The 17,085-nt window shown below is 42.0% G+C and overlaps 1 protein-coding gene across 1 annotated transcript in view; it reads right to left on the bottom strand.

Annotated features, from left to right (window-relative positions):
• Positions 1 to 378: 378 nt before the first annotated feature.
• Positions 379 to 17,085, bottom strand: part of LOC138362736 (serpin B3-like) — a 433,705-nt gene continuing 416,998 nt past the window's right edge. Inside the window, exons 3-4 of the mRNA XM_069321300.1 lie at positions 12,993 to 13,237; positions 379 to 1,020 (exon numbers count right to left, since the gene is read on the bottom strand). Of these exons, the coding sequence (XP_069177401.1) occupies positions 730 to 1,020; positions 12,993 to 13,237 (536 nt within the window). The 3' untranslated portion in view covers positions 379 to 729. The remainder of the gene's footprint in view (positions 1,021 to 12,992; positions 13,238 to 17,085) is intronic.

Raw genomic sequence — 17,085 nt, 5'->3', positions numbered from 1 at the left:
AATTAAGTTTTACAGTCTTCAATAAATGTTTCTAACTTAAGCCTTGTTTGTTATCCCGATCATCAACCTCTGGACGGTTATTGAGACAACTAGAAATGTTTACTAACCAGCCAACATATATACCTTTGTCCTGAACATTATAGTATACTCTGAGTGTATATACAATTAGAAACGTGGTATACCTCTTGGTATATATCTCCCTGTGTTAACAGTGTTTACAAGTTTAGGCACTATGATTGTTCATCAGGAAGGTTCATTAGGCCAAAACAAATTCACATAAATTGTGTGCCTTAAATTCCTAACTTCTGGTTTTGGTGTCATAAATAACAGGAAATTTCATGAAATATTGAATACAAAGAAATAAAGAAAAGAAATCAATTGATTTTGTAATGAATGTATTAACCAAGAAGCGAGCGAAACACAGTAACTGAAGAACACTGTTCTCAGCTCTGTGTTCACATCAGCACCAAATTCCTCTCACACTGACGTCCGCCACATCTGCTGTTAGTTTATGTGTTGAGTGTTTAATGTGCGCTTCTTTTCCTACAGTGATTTACAATAATACTTTTTTGGAAGTAATCGGAGTGTTGTTGTTTTTTCTTTAGAAGCAGGAGGTAATTTTTTTTCTTTGTATTTGTTTTCTGAAATTTGCAGCACTGATTGTTTTCTTTGTATAAGTTTTTTTGAAATTTGCAACATTGATATTCTTCAAAAGGGGTAGAATGTATTTTATGGCTTTCTGTAGACGCCTAAGAAGAGAATGTTGTTTGTATGGTTGTCACGGATGAGGAAGATGAAGGGTCGGTCACAGGTGAACTCTCGGGGAACGGGAGGAAGACCGAAGGATAGGATAATAGCTCCGATCAGAGCTGTTGCGGCGGCGGCCTCGGCGCCCTCCTCGTTCACCTCCACCACCGCCTTATGGATCGTCTTGCCCACCTTTACTCTCCTTGAAGGATCATACACTGAGAGATCAGCACCGTCAGTGAACAGGTCAGTACTCCCCAGACGCTCAATAGCCTGTAAGGGCAATGATAGGGTCATTAACATCATTGGAACTTTTCCGTTTCTTTTGGACTCTAAAACGTTTTGGCCAACCGATGTGATATTTCCAAGATTTTCTACACGAAACTACTCAGAGTTAAATTACTGGTTGAAAAAAAAGAGTAGTAAAATAAATAAATAGTTATTTCAGACAAAGCTGAGAATTAGCATAATTGAAGTTATAAGAGGTGGATGCCAGGACTGATGTATTTATACAACAGGATTTGCCAGGACTGTAGAAAATACAACAGTGGTGGCACGCACCACTGACCAGGGAAGACTGTAAATACTGGAGCTATACTCATAAAAAAGACACACCCTAAATTTACAGAGTAACAACTTCGATACTTTATCTACGCTAAAATCCAGACCTCACCACAACACAAGATATCTGCATTTCTACCTCGCTTGATTGACATCTACTCTCCAGTGTTTGATTGGTATCCTTCCCCATTGTGTCCCTATTTCAACACCTATGTGTGATTGCTTCACCTTAACCACCTCATACAACTTCACCTCTTTCACATGTGTCTTTAGGATAAATTTTCACCTTGTATTTCTTACCTGAAAATGTTCCAGAATGGAACGAACCGGTGTATAAAATATACATTCATTAATGATCAGTTTCTTTACCATGAATTTCGGTAAATTGACTGTTTTTCATAATTCCGAGAGAAATAAAATAGTTAGGAGAATAGAAAACTTATGAGATCAACAACGCTAGCAATGCCACCATATTTAACCAAATATGCTTAAATGAACGGCTGCTGCCCAAATACACACACACACACACACCACACACACACACACACACCACACACACACACACACACACACACACCCTCGTAGCCTGGTGGATAGCGTGCAGGATTCGTAATTCTGTGGCGCGGGTTCGATTCCCGCACGAGGCAGAAACAAATGGGCAAAGTTTCTTTCACCCTGAATGCCCCTGTTACCTAGCAGTAAATAGGTACCTGGGAGTTAGTCAGCTGTCACGGGCTGCTTCCTGGGGTGTGTGTGTGTGGTGTGGGGGAAAAAAAAAAAGTAGTTAGTAAACAGTTGATTGACAGTTGAGAGGCGGGCCGAAAGAGCAATGCTCAACCCCCGTAAAAACACAACTAGTAAACACACACACACATATATATATATATATATATATATATATGTCGTACCTAGTAGCCAGAACGCACTTTTTGGCCTACTATTCATGGCCCGATTTGCCTAATAAGCCAAGTTTTCCTGAATTAATGTATTTTTCTCTAATTTTTTTCTTATGAAATGATAAAGCTACCCATTTCATTATGTATGAGGTAAATTTTTTTCTATTGGAGTTAAAATTAACGTAGATATATGACCGAACCTAACCAACCCTACCTAACCTAACCTAATCTATCTTTATAGGTTAGGTTAAGTTAGGTAGCCCGAAAAAGTTAGGTTAGGTTAGGTTAGGTAGGTTAGGTAGTCGAAAAACAATTAATTCATGAAAACTTGGCTTATTAGGCAAATCGGGCCTTGCATAGTAGGCTGAGAAGTGTGTTCTGGCTACTATTACGATATATATATATATATATATATATATATGTCGTACCTAGTAGCCAGAACGCACTTTCTCAGCCTACTATGCAAGGCCCGATTTGCCTAATAAGCCAAGTTTTCCTGCATTAGTATATTTTCTGTAATTTTTTTTCTAATGAAATGATAAAGCTACCCATTTCATTATGTATGAGGTCAATTTTTTTTTATTGGAGTTAAAATTAACGTAGATATATGACCGAACCTAACCAACCCTACCTAACCTAACCTAACCTATATTTATAGGTAAGGTTAGGTTAGGTAGCCAAAAAAAGCTAGGTTAGGTTAGGTTAGGTAGGTTAGGTAGACGAAAAAACATTAATTCATGAAAACTTGGCTTATTAGGCAAATCGGGCCTTGAATAGTAGGCTGAGAAGTGCGTTCTGGCTATTAGGTACGACATATATATATATATATATATATATATATGTCGTACCTAGTAGCCAGAACTCACTTCTCAGCCTACTATTCAAGGCCCCGATTTGCCTAATAAGCCAAGTTTTCCTGAATTAATATATTTACTATAATTTTTTTCTTATGGAATGATAAAGCAACCCTTTTCTCTATGTATGAGGTCAATTTTTTTTTTATTGGAGTTAAAATTAACATAGATATATGACCGAACCTAACCAACCCTACCTAACCTAACCTAACCTATATTTATAGGTAAGGTTAGGTTAGGTAGCCAAAAAAAGCTAGGTTAGGTTAGGTTAGGTAGGTTAGGTAGACGAAAAAACATTAATTCATGAAAACTTGGCTTATTAGGCAAATCGGGCCTTGAATAGTAGGCTGAGAAGTGCGTTCTGGCTATTAGGTACGACATATATATATATACATATATATATATATATATTCCTGAAGGAATTGGGGGACAAATTGATCAGCGCTACAAAAGACCAAAAACCAAAACCAAAAAAAACGGCGAATCTACGCATGAAAAACAGATGTAGAGACATTCATCTGTCTCTGTAATAATTATTACACTAATTACTTGAATGTGAAGCAACTAAAGTCCCGTTAATCAAACTTAAAATTCAACCAACAAGAACAGCTGCATTAGATGCAGAATCCACAGTGACAATAATAGTTAGAAAAGTAGTTGAAGAATTGGACGCATTAGTGAACACTTTGCATCTATATCCGCCACCAAGGTAATGTTATTAAAACAAGACTAAAACCAGTGTGCTAAAACAGAAGAGGAAAAGAAACGGTGAGAACAGGAGGCAACCCCACCTCGATTTAAAACTTTGACCCAAATATCACAGTAACAAGGTGTCTGGGGAGTTTTTCATGAGTAGATTGGCCGTTTTTTTTTTGTTTTATAATAAGTTATCAATTGTATTTTCAGGTCCCTAATCTGTGAAAAACATGGAGGTATATTAACCTGTACAACAGGTAGAGTAGTGGCAGTTTTTGCTAGTGAGTCTGTCTTTTCATTACCATTTATACCACTGTGACTTGGTATTCAATTTAGAGTGACTGACACCCATAGATTGTGTGCTTCGTTTCCTATATGTAGGATTTCTATGATGACTTGTATATTATCTCTGTGCTGGCTGGATAACAAAGCCTGGAACGAAGATTTAGAATCTGAATAAATGATGACATCATGTAAGTTATTCTTAATTGCATGCTCCAGTAAGCTTCATATTAGTTAATGTAAACTGCTGCCCCCCACCAGTATCTCTTTCCTGATCAACTGATCCATCTGTGAAGATATCAGTGGTTGTCGGTCTTGAGTTGCTTTCCATTTGTTGTTCTATGATTGCTTTGATCCTCTGAGAGTCACAAGCTGATTTTTTACCTGATAGTCTTTCAATGATTATCTTTAAACTTGATTCTTCCCATGGAGGAGGCTGCCGAAGTGTTGATATGGTCTAAATTCTCAATTGTTTCTAATGGTTTGTTTCAAGTCCACTTTCTCTTGAATCGTAACCAGATTATCTTTCCATGCACTTGTTCTATATTGAAGATATCTGTGATTCGATCTGTGTATGCTATCTTTGATTGACAGTATGGTGATGGTTCCAACAAGTTTTGTTGTTATGGTGGCTATTTCTTGTTTCGATCCTGTTTTCTAAGGCTGGTAAGTTGGTTTCCATTCTTAGATTCTTTCTACGCATCCATATAAGTGCACTCAGCATTGTTCTGAGGGCTCAATTTGAGTTTCTCCCATTGGTTTTCGCTAAGAGCAGGAGTAGCATAGTCAGTGAGTGACCTAACTTCTTCAACGAAGTACATTTTGAGTACTGGCAGAGTTGCACCATCTCTAAGACTTGTCTGGGAGCAGAAAGCTGAGTTTCTGGCCTTTGGAACGTTGCCGAAGATATTCAATTTCTCTAGTGATTTCAACTGGATGTCTATTATGACTCCAAGATATTGAAAAGAGGTAACACACTCAATCTCTTGTTCTTATATTGCGAGTTTGATGTCTTGAGCTCTCATTTTAACAACCATTGCTTGGGTTGTATTGTTGTTTATTTTCATTGCTATGCGTTCCGTTTCCTTCCTGATGATGTCTAGGCATTTTTGTGCATGGTTCTTGGCGCCTTTGCCATTCAAAGTCATCTGCATAGTTAAACAGTTTGGTCTTTGGTAACTTGAGCTTCATGAATTGTTCCATGAGACAGTTGAAGTGGAAGGGGCTTTAGCTTTTCTGTTAAGCAACTTCCTTTGACAAAGGCAAGAGCGTGTCCTTTGATTTCATTATCCACCAGGCAGCACAATGTAGCTAGAGCATTAATTAGCTTGAAGGCTTTTTGTAGATCCTGACAAATAAGGATTCACGGTTTGTCATTGATTTGATCCAGGAGGGAGGTATGGTGGTTCCCACACCTTTTCTGTAAGCAAACATATTTTGGTGCTGTGGATTGGCTTTCCATTCAATTCGATTAAGAGCCATTCTTTCCGCAGTTTTGGACAGCTTGTTAATAAGATGGGTCTTGTATTTCCTGGGTCTTTACGTTTTTGAATGGGAACTATAATTTTACTATTCCAAGAGAGTGGTCGAGTTCTTGTCACCTATTCTCTGTTGATTAGATTCAAGAAGGCTTCTTCACTCTTTTCTCCTAGCTTGGCCAGCATGTTGTGTGTGATTTGGTCCTCGCCTGGAGCTGTGTTTTTAGTTTTCTTTGTAGCTCTTCTGAATTCTTTAAAGATTGAAAGGTTGGTGTAGTTCGTCAGGTATGGCTAAAGCATCGTCTATGTTTTTTCCCCATCTTGCTGCTTGAAGTCTTTTTTGGTGAGTCAGAGTTGATTGTGGAAGTTTAGTGGAACTGGTTCTTGAAACAAATAGATTTGCTAGTTTTTCTGCTTCTTGGTCTGGATGACCATAATGGGGCGGAACAGGACGTAATTTTCTTTTGACTTTGTTGATCTGCCTCCGGATGTCGCTCAAGAATGTATGCTGATTTAACTTGGCACACCATAACTTGGCCATTTTTCTTCTCTGATTTTTTCTGTTTCTTCATGCCCTTGACCTCAGACAGCTGTAAGAAGTTCCAGATTAGCTTGGGTTCTGTCTCTTCTGAAGTTTTTTTGTGCACAATTTAGTCTGTTATGAAGTTTTTTTTATCCTATTATTGTAACATCAATGGTCTTTATGTTGTTGGTTAATTGTTTTCTTTTTGCAGATGGAGTAATTTGTTGCTTAATGTATTGTATTTACTAAATCTTTTTCCATCTCTTCAGTGTTGTTAGGCGGGGTGTAGTTTCGGTGCCAAATTTCAAGAGATTCCTGATATTTCGTCCAATCTGCTTTGATATAGTCCCATCTGGGCTCGGGAGCTGGGGGTCTGGGAGGAAGTGCTATATTAATAACTGTTCTTGCAGCAAAGTGGTCACTAGTCAGTACATAGTCAAATGACCAATAACACAATAACCAAAGAGCCAGAGCTTAACCCCCACAAGCACAACTAGGTGAATAGGTGAGTACAACTCATAAATACTGGTAGAGACAAACGTGAGGTCCAGCTACCTGCCACGAATATGGGTTGGTTCCGTTAAGTTAAGCAGACGGACTTCAGTCACTTCATCCAAAAAGTGTTCAATATGTCTTTCACTGGCTTTGGTTCTTGGTGAATCAAGTAGCAATCCACTATAAGCGTTAAAGTCATCCGAGACGATAGTAGGTGTGGTGACCTCTATTAAAAGATTGCAGAGAGATCCATATCGTGTTCTCTATGGCTCCTTTATTCATTGAAGACGGACAGCATTGAATTCTCATGGGGATTAATTCTCATAATTTCGACGTCATCACGTCCTTCACGTCCTCTTCGTTCACAGGTCTGTGATTGGAGTGGCATTAATATAATTTCTTACTAGTAGTGAAATGCCATTGGTGCCACCTTGTGCAACTGGGCAGTGGGAACCTTGATATCCTGGGATATTAATACTTCTTTCAGTCCTGGTAAGTGCTTCTTGACGTAAAATAATATCAAAGTTGTCCTTGAGAAGCACTGCTATGAGTGTTTGAGCTTTGCTTTTAAATCCTTGAATGTTCCATTGTATAATATTGAGATTGATGTTATTGTCCGATATTCTGTATGAGTATCCATTGAATCCATCGTGGTTTCTAATGGGCTGATTTTCCCGACAGCTTGTGTCTTCTTGGCTGGAGTAGAGAATGCCATTGGGTGCTGAAACAATTCATTTTCGTCACCTTCTTCGACTTCGTCAACATTTTCCGGTAGGGCTTGTAGACGTGTGGAGGAAATAAGTTCAGTAGATTTTTTTTTACCTTTGTTGACATTTCCTTCTTTGAATGAGGGTTGGTCTGCCGCAGTGCTTGTTTATGCTTTACCAAGCATCATGCTGATGGTCTCTGTCAATGAGTCAATAATCATTACCACAGTGGTCACTTGATACTCCTTTGGCTGCCTTTCTTTTGTCAGGTGAGGAGACTCTGGGTTGGGTCGTGGTGTCTTTGCCATCCAGCTACTGGGGCATTTGATGACGTAGAAGTCATCATTCGTGCTTGAGATATCCTGGAAGAAATAGCAGGTGTATTAATGTTTTTACCCTGATCTATGCGATAGTTTTTTGCCTTGTGTAGTAGGGCTTTGTTTTCTACAGTTGTTCGAGGCCCTGGTGTTCAGAATGGTGCATCATGGGTGCTCAAGACTCGGAACAGATTCGGACTTGCCGAGGAGTATTCCATTGGCGTTTAACTGAGGGTCTGGTAGTTTGCTTCGTGGATTTGTGGCTTCGGGTTGCTGGGTAGATCTAAAGGTTTGGAGAGGAGATATGATTGCTTGGTGAAGATTAAGCCACCCAGGAGGTGGCACGGGTATGAATAGCCCGTAAGTGGTAGATTTGATTTTTTATTTTTAATGAATGTATACTGTGTGTTGAGGTCGCATTTAAATCGTCAGGCTGCTATCGCTGGGGAGGATACTGCTTGACAGTATTTATGAGCATGTCCACCTCCTAGAGACCTTTTTTGACCAGAAAAGTGGCAGGGTTGATGGTTTCAGGGTGGTTACTGCAAGATTCAGGGACTCTTAAAGCTCTTCTGAGATCGTTGGTTGCTTGACATTCCAGGAGATAGTGAAGTAATGGCTTTTTCTGTGATTATTTGGCAGCAGATGCATTCTCTCTATCTGGGTTCACTAATTTCCACAGTTGCATCTGTAACCTAGACGTAGTCTATATAACCGAACTGCTATTTCCCTGTGGATTTCTTTTGGGATATTTAGCCTGTCTAGGAGATATGAAGGAAATCTAATATATTTGCCCGAAACGCTATGCGTACTAGTGGCTTTAGGTATTATATGTACTAGCTCTTTCTTTAAATCCAACATTATGTTTGTAACTCATCTGTAATGTACGTACCTTTAGCTGAATAAAGAATCTGAATCTGAATCTGATACCTCCCAGTACCAGACTGGGAGGTCAGGTACATATAAGATGAAGTGAGGAGAAAGGCGAAAGTAAAAGGGTAGAGGTAAATTGAGGAGGTCAATAGAATAAGCATACAAATATAAATCAGGTGATAGGGTAATTAGAACTCAGGTGACTGTAATTGGTTGGGTGTTTTGGGTGGTGACATCATTGTAGGAATTTTCGTGTTCCGGTCTTGCTCGTACATTCATGGTGCATAGAGTGAATAGATCTGTAATTTGGGTATTGATGGTGGGTTGTTCTTCATTTATGTGTAGAGCTTCAAGAATTTGTAGCCTCCTTTCCTTTTGGGCTTTTTCTATTATGCATATGTTCATATTTAGCATTTCTCTTGTTAGGGTGATATTATGGGCTTCTCTCATGTGATTTTTAAGGGCACCTGTCTGAAGCTGACAGGCTAAATGCCTCATAAGCTTGGTCGACATCAAACCTATGTACTTAGATTGAAGATTAAATCCTACATGGGGGACAAGTGCACATATATACCACATTGTGCTGCAGCAAATGACACCCAGCTGCTTTGGGCTATTTTTAATGAGGAGATCAGTGGTCTTCATTCAATAGTATATAATGATGTTTATGTTTTGGTATGGGTTGTACTTTTTACTTATTTACAGACTATTTCTGTCATTATTCTTTACTCATTCTTGTGCATGGTGTATTTGTAATATAATTTTAGTGGAGGTGTTGTGGTTTCTGGTTTTGGTTCAGGATTGTACCACTGGTCCAATTGGCGTCTTGTAATGAGTTGATATCATGGTTTATAGCCATTCTTTACCAATACTTAGTTATCCTTTCAAACTTCTTACTCACTTTGCTCCTTTCAGAGCCGTGGGTGAGGGCTGGACGACTATATGCTTTGAAAAAAAATACGGCTTTATATCTTTGGGGGCACTCCCACCCTTCAGGCATAATCCTATGTTTGTAGGCTTGGTATATATGCTGGTACTTAGAGATGCTTCTATGTTTGTTATGAACACATCCAGGAACAGCAGACTGTAATTGTTACTATTCTCATGGGTGAAACAAAGTCCTGACTTTCTCTCTAGAGAGCTTTTTGGATCGATTAGTTCTTCTCGGTCTTTTACTCTTACAAATATGTCATCGACATAACGGCAATAAGTAGCAACGATTTGTGTCTCATATTGAAAACTCTGTCCTCGATGGTGCCCATGTACAAGTTAGCAAAAGGCACTGATGGGGAGGAGCCCATTGCTACTGTTTCCTTGCTGGCTGATGATATGAGCTCCGTTGTGCATGTTTCGAGTAGATTCATCTGGTGTGACTCCAGTATGTCTAATTTGGGGGTGCTCTCGTCTCTGTATACTCTGTCCAGGATCATTGTACGGTGGTGTCGACCGGGTCGTTGGTAAAAAGAGATTCGACGTCCATTGAAGCAATAATTCCTTCGGGTTGTGTAGTCCTGGTTATCTATTGGAAATCTGCTAATGATTGAAGTCTACAGTTGCGTGGAGAGTATGGAGTTAGGAGTTCGTTTAGTCGTTAGAAAAGGTGGAAGGTTGGAGGTGGTATCAACCCCAACCTTACCAGCACTATACTACCTCCAGGCCGTCCCGACCACACTCCTAGTACTGTCAGCAAAAGATGCCGATACCGGCCAAGGAACATAATGGGACATCGGAGGAGACGTGACAGCGAATATAATGAGGCAACGAAGGGGGAAGGACGTGACAGGGAACATAATGAGACAATGGAGCAGCCTTGACGGGGAACATAATGGAACATAATGAGACAATGGATCGTGACAGGGAACATAATGAGACAAAGGAGGAGCCTTGACGGGGAACATAATGAGACAATGGAGGGGGGGGGGGTGACAGGGAACATAATGAGACAACAGAGGGGGGGGGGCGTGACAGGGAAACATAATGAGACAATGGAAGGGAGGGGACGTGACAGGGAACATAATGAGACAATGAAGGGAGGGGACGTGACAGGGAACATAATGAAGACAATGGAAGGGAGGGGACGTGACAGGGAACATAATGAGACAATGGAAGGGAGGGGACATAACAGGAAACATATTGAGACAACGAAGGGGAAGTGACGAGGAACATATTGAGACAACGGAGGGGACGTGACAGGGAACAAAATGAGACAACAGAGGGGACGTGATAGGGAAAATAATAAGACAACGGGGGGGGGGACGTGACAGGAAACATAATGAGACAACGGAGGACGTGATAGGAAATATATTGAGACAACGGAGGGGACGTGATAGGAAATATATTGAGACAACGGAGGGGACGTGATAGGAAATATATTGAGACAACGGAGGGGACGTGACAGGGAACATATTGAGACAACGGAGGGGACGTGACAGGAACATATTGAGACAACGGAGGGGACGTGATAGGAAATATATTGAGACAACGGAGGGGACGTGATAGGAAATATATTGAGACAACGGAGGGGACGTGATAGGAAATATATTGAGACAACGGAGGGGACGTGATAGGAAATATATTGAGACAACGGAGGGGACGTGACAGGGAACATATTGAGACAACGGAGGGGACGTGACAGGAAACATTTTGAGACAACGGAGGACGTGATAGGAAATATATTGAGACAGCGGAGGGGACATGACAGGGGAACTGTTATGACCACACACATATGTATGATGTGTTCAAACCATATAGTAAAATAACAGTGTTATTTCTTATATCTGTATTCTTATATTTTTATATCTGTACTCTCGTGTTGATATTACGCTAGCAGAAGCTAAATAATAATTGTGTACATATATAGTAGTATGAAGAATTAGATATACCTGAGGAATGACTAGGGATATACGGTAATGTAAGTGGTGAACACCGGGTCGACCAGATAACTACTGGTAATCCTTCTAATTCCCCCCCCCCCCCCCTTGGCGAGACGTCGAAGACCAGTGTTACCATATGTAAGAGAATAGACTTCCTTACGTTATTGTATATAAACTATGTTATATTCTAATGTACCTTGAGTTTACTGTATATTCTCCTGTGGAGATTATTGTATATTATAATACGCACTTAGTAATGTGCGACGTAGAAGTTACAATTGGGTTTTTGAGCTTCTGTTATGTGAGAGGGATGACTTGCCATGTTGGCAGCACAGTCGTTCTCGGCCGGCTCAGCTCTTGGTAAGTCATTACTCACCTGATTTCCTAGATAGGAGGACGTATAGACGTCCAGCTGTAAGTTGTGTTATATACTGTTGTTGTTTTTTATTACTCGGGTATAGATAGGAGTAATGATTTTTGTGTAATGGATCAGACTACCACAGTCTACCGAGATATATCAGTTGTGTTAGGTGGTAGATGTTTTAGTGTTGAGATGGATATTGGATGATCGTAGAGGCTTGTTATTGTGTTATGTATTTTACTGAATACTCACCCACTACTTATTTATGTATAACACCTCCAACCTGTTACTTGGGTTAGTGTACCACTGCGCCGGGTTGGAGCCTGGTGTTAGCTAGTCCTAAGTATTAGCCGTTACAGATTTTGATTGCTGTGTTTTAAGTTCTTGAAGTTCATTTATGTGAATAATTGAGCTGTGTGCTGAAGTTCCTTGTTCTGATTACAGTATTAGTTGTATACTAATGTATATCAGTTGTATATAGAAAATATTAGTTCTTAGTGTTTTACGGTGACCAGTTTATATGTCCCAGTAAACTAGGCGTTGTTTTAACCAGCCTTTTACACTTACCTCTAGACACTTATTGAAAATTGGCCAGGCTTTGGTTGGCCAGCGATGCTGTGGATCATGAGATCATGACAGGAACACAGAGACAACGGAGGGGACGTGACAGGGGTACACATGAGACAACGGAGGGGACGTGACAGGGGTACACAATGAGACAACGGAGGGGACGTGACAGGGGTACACAATGAGACAACGGAGAGGACGTGACAGGGGTACACAATGAGACAACGGAGGGGACGTGACAGGGGTACACAATGAGACAACGGAGGGGACGTGACAGGGTACACAATGAGACAACGGAGGGGACGTGACAGGGGTACACAATGAGACAACGGAGGGGACGTGACAGGGGTACACAATGAGACAACGGAGGGACGTGACAGGGGTACACAATGAGACAACGGAGGGGACGTGACAGGGGTACACAATGAGACAACGGAGGGGACGTGACAGGGGTACACAATGAGACAACGGAGGGGACGTGAAGGGGGTACACAATGAGACAACGGAGGGGGAGGACGTGACAGTGAACATTAGGAACAGTGGAGTAATAATAAGGAGCATGTTGTAGAACATATGTGTTCGCGCTGAGCCCCAAATGTTGAACAAGACACACAGCATGTACAGCTTACCAGCACTACACCACCTCCGGGTCGTCCCAACGACTCTCCTGGTGGTGTCAGCTTAAGATGACGACTCTTCTGGTGGTGTCAGCTTAAGATGGTATCAAGAAACTAATTCAACTTTAACAGACATTTGACTCACCAGCTTCAGTTCTTCCTTGATTGTTTGCTCGAATTTAAACTTTGGAAGTTTAAGGACGACTTTCTGTGTTCTGAGTTTGGTGAGAGCATCCGTGAAAGTGTTGTGTGAGAGGCGTCGCAACATGGCGTCCAGGGGAGTAGTGGCGTCGTCGCCTGCCGTGGTGTAAGGCAAGAACACCAACATGGACGCCGCCTTCCCCTTGTACGGCATCTCCAGCACCGTCGCTCCCAGCTGACTCGAGTCTCCTGCGTCAAACAAACAACTGGTGTTCAGACTGTCCGCCACATCGTGCTAGCATCACGCTGGCATTATCTTCACAAATGATTAGGAAACAAAGTAAATATTTAACATTAAATAACAGGAAGGTCTGTCAGAAACAGAACTGCTTTCAGGTCTTCACACAACAAGATGGGGTACCAAGTGTGCAAAATAAATACTGGTTGGCATGGTAAGCATTGCAGATGAGGAAAAGAAAAAACAGAGGGAAATAGATGCGACAAAAAACTATCAGAAACCCGCAGAAGAATTTTGTTATCAGCTAACTAAATTTTTCAAAAAGATTACATGAGACAAGAGATCTCACAACAATCTGGAAAGAGACAAAAGATGTGTGTAAATGGAAATAGGCGAGAAACGTCATGTTATAGACATTAGGAATCATTAGTCCATATAAGATCCAACTCATTCATTCAACCTGTCCCCTTAAAAAGAACGTCGCATTTGCCGTTTGCCCGTATGGCCGAATATGGACGTAATTTGAAAATAAAAAAAAATTGAAAATAAATTTGGGATTTTTTTTTCAACAAACAGTAAGTTAAGAGTCCTCTGATAGGTTAGGTGGGCAGGAAATTCTCATAAAGTTTCAAAACGTTATGAAAAACGTTAATGGAAAGTTACCTCTTCTAAGCTTGCCGAGTACGCCGGACGATTCAGACAGAAACGGAACAGTACTTCACTTTTGTGAGTCGATTTCATATCAAATTACGTCCAATTTTGGCCATAGCGCGCATACGAGCCAAAAGCGACGTTATTTTTAAGAGGACGGGTTACACACACACCTATATTGGCCCTGGCTTTAACTGATATATATTAGTAGAAGCACATATAGGTAGGTTGCAACGGATATAAGAATATATCATTCATTTTCTTGGCCCTTTAAAGTTGGAAGATGGCGAGGAATCCTTTGGATAAAAGTGACCTCCCTCATGTGTCTCATCAGGTGACTGGTGCGTGTGGTGTATCAGTTCCCTTATGTGTCTCACCAGGTGACTGGTGTGTGTGGTGTATCAACTCCCTCAAGTGTCGCATCAGGCGACAGGTGTGTGTGGTGTATCGACTCCCTCATGTGTCTCACCAGGTGACTGGTGTGTGTGGTGTATCAACTCCCTCAAGTGTCGCATCAGGTGACAGGTGTGTGTGGTGTATCGACTCCCTCATGTGTCTCACCAGGTGACTGGTGCGTGTGGTGCATCAACTCCCTCATGTGTCTCATCAGGTGACTGGTGCGTGTGGTGTATCAACTCCCTCATGTGTCTCACCAGTGAACTGGTGTGTTGTGTGATCAAGTCCCTCAGGTATCTCATTAGGTGACTGGTGCGTGTGGTGTACAACTCCTAATGTGTCTCACCAGGTGACTGGTGCGTGTGGTGCATCAACTCCCTCATGTGTCTCATCAGGTGACTGGTGTGTGTGATGTATCAACACCCACATGTGTCTCATCAGGTGACTGTTGTGTGTAGGGTACCAACTCCCGCATGTGTCTCATCAGGTGGACTGGTGTGTGTGTCGCGTATACACTCCAGCATGTGTCTCATCAGGTGACTGGTGTGTGTGATGTATTAACTGCATGTGTCTCATCAGGTGACCTGGTGTGTGTGTGGTGTATCATCTCCCTTATGTGTCTCATCATGTGACTGGTGCGTGTGGTGTATCAACTCCTTTATGTGTCTCATAGGTGACTGGTGTGTGTGATGTATCAACTCCCTCATGTGTCTCATCAGGTGACTGATGTGTGTGGTGTATCAACTCCCGATGTGTCTCATCAGGTGACTGGGTGTGTGTGGTGTATCACTCCCGCATGTGTCTCATCAGGTGACTGGTATGTGTGGTGTATCAACTCGTGTGTCTCATCAGGTGACTGGTGTGTGTGATGTATCAACACCCACATGTGTCTCATCAGGTGACTGATGTGTGTGGTGTATCAACTCCCTCATGTGTCTCACTAGGTGACTTGTGTGTGTGATGTATCAACTCTCTCATGTATCTAATCAGGTGACTGGATTGTGTGGTGTATACACTCCCTCATGTGTCTCATGAGGTGACTGGTGCGTGTGGTGTATCAACTCTCTCGTGTGTCTCATCAGGAGGCTGGTGTGTTGTGTATCCACTCCCTCATGTGTCTCATTAGGTGACTGGTGTGGGGTGTATACTCGCTCATGTGTCTCATGAGGTGAAAGGAGTGTGTGGTGTGTATCAACTCCCTCGTGTGTCTCATCAGGTGACTGGTGTGTGTTGTGTATCAACTCTCTCATGTGTCTCATCAGGTGACTGGTGTGTATGGTGTATCTACACCCTCATGTGTCTCACCAGATGACTGGTGTGTGTGGTGTACCAACTCCCTCATGTGTCTCATCAGGTGACTGGTGTGTGTGGTATATCAATTCCCACATGTTTCTCATCAGGTGAACGGTGTGTGGTGAATCAACTCCCTTATGTGTCTCATCAGGTAACTGGTGTGTTTCGTGTATCAACTCCCTCATGCTTCTCATCAGATGACTGGTGTGTGTGGCGTATCTACTCCCTCATGTGTCTCATTAGGTGACTGGTGTGTATGGTGTATCTACTCCCTCATGTGTCTCATCAGGTGACTGGTGTGTGTGATGTATCAACACCCACATGTGTCTCATCAGGTGACTGATGTGTGTGGTGTATCAACTCCCTCATGTGTCTCACTAGGTGACTTGTGTGTGTGATGTATCAACTCTCTCATGTATCTAATCAGGTGACTGGATTGTGTGGTGTATACACTCCCTCATGTGTCTCATGAGGTGACTGGTGCGTGTGGTGTATCAACTCTCTCGTGTGTCTCATCAGGAGGCTGGTGTGTTGTGTATCCACTCCCTCATGTGTCTCATTAGGTGACTGGTGTGGTGTGTATACTCGCTCATGTGTCTCATGAGGTGAAAGGAGTGTGTGGTGTGTATCAACTCCCTCGTGTGTCTCATCAGGTGACTGGTGTGTGTTGTGTATCAACTCTCTCATGTGTCTCATCAGGTGACTGGTGTGTATGGTGTATCTACACCCTCATGTGTCTCACCAGGTGACTGGTGTGTGTGGTGTACCAACTCCCTCATGTGTCTCATCAGGTGACTGGTGTGTATGGTGTATCTACACCCTCATGTGTCTCATCAGATGACTGGTGTGTGTGGCGTATCTACTCCCTCATGTGTCTCATCAGGTGACTGGTGTGTATGGTGTATCTACTCCCTCATGTGTCTCATCAGGTGACTGGTGTGTATGGTGTATAAACTCCCGCATGTGTCTCATCCGGTGACTGGTGGTGTGGTGTATAAAGTCCCTCATGTGTCTCATCAGGTGACTGGTATGTATGGCGTATAAACTCCCTCATGTGTCTCATCAGGTGACTGGTGTGCGGTGTATCCATTCATCCATCCACCAACACACACAGGATGAAAAGGATGTATTATTAGGGAAGGCAAGGATGGTTTATTTAACACGGGTGGTACACCCATAAGGAGAGGCATGTGGTGGCTGTGTCCCCTTGTGTCCTCACCCAAATGACTTACAGAGACGTTAAAAGGAACTTTTTCAGCGTCAGAGTAGTTAGTAAATTGAATGCACTAGGAAGTGATGTGGTGGATTCTAACTCCATTCACAATTTCAAATGTAGATATGATGAAGCTCGAGAAGCTCAGGAATCTGTACATCAGAAGATTGACGGTTGAGACGCGTGACCAAAGAGGCAAAGCTCAATTCCTTCAACAAAATTAGGTGAGTACAACAAGGTGACAACTAGATGAGTACACACACACACGCATACACACGCACGCACACACACACACACAGAGTGTGT

The sequence above is a fragment of the Procambarus clarkii genome, chromosome 9 (assembly GCF_040958095.1).
Source record: "Procambarus clarkii isolate CNS0578487 chromosome 9, FALCON_Pclarkii_2.0, whole genome shotgun sequence".
Lineage (NCBI taxonomy): Eukaryota > Metazoa > Arthropoda > Malacostraca > Decapoda > Cambaridae > Procambarus > Procambarus clarkii.
Note: the sequence above shows the minus strand (reverse complement) of the source record. Positions and strands in the feature narration are given on the sequence as shown.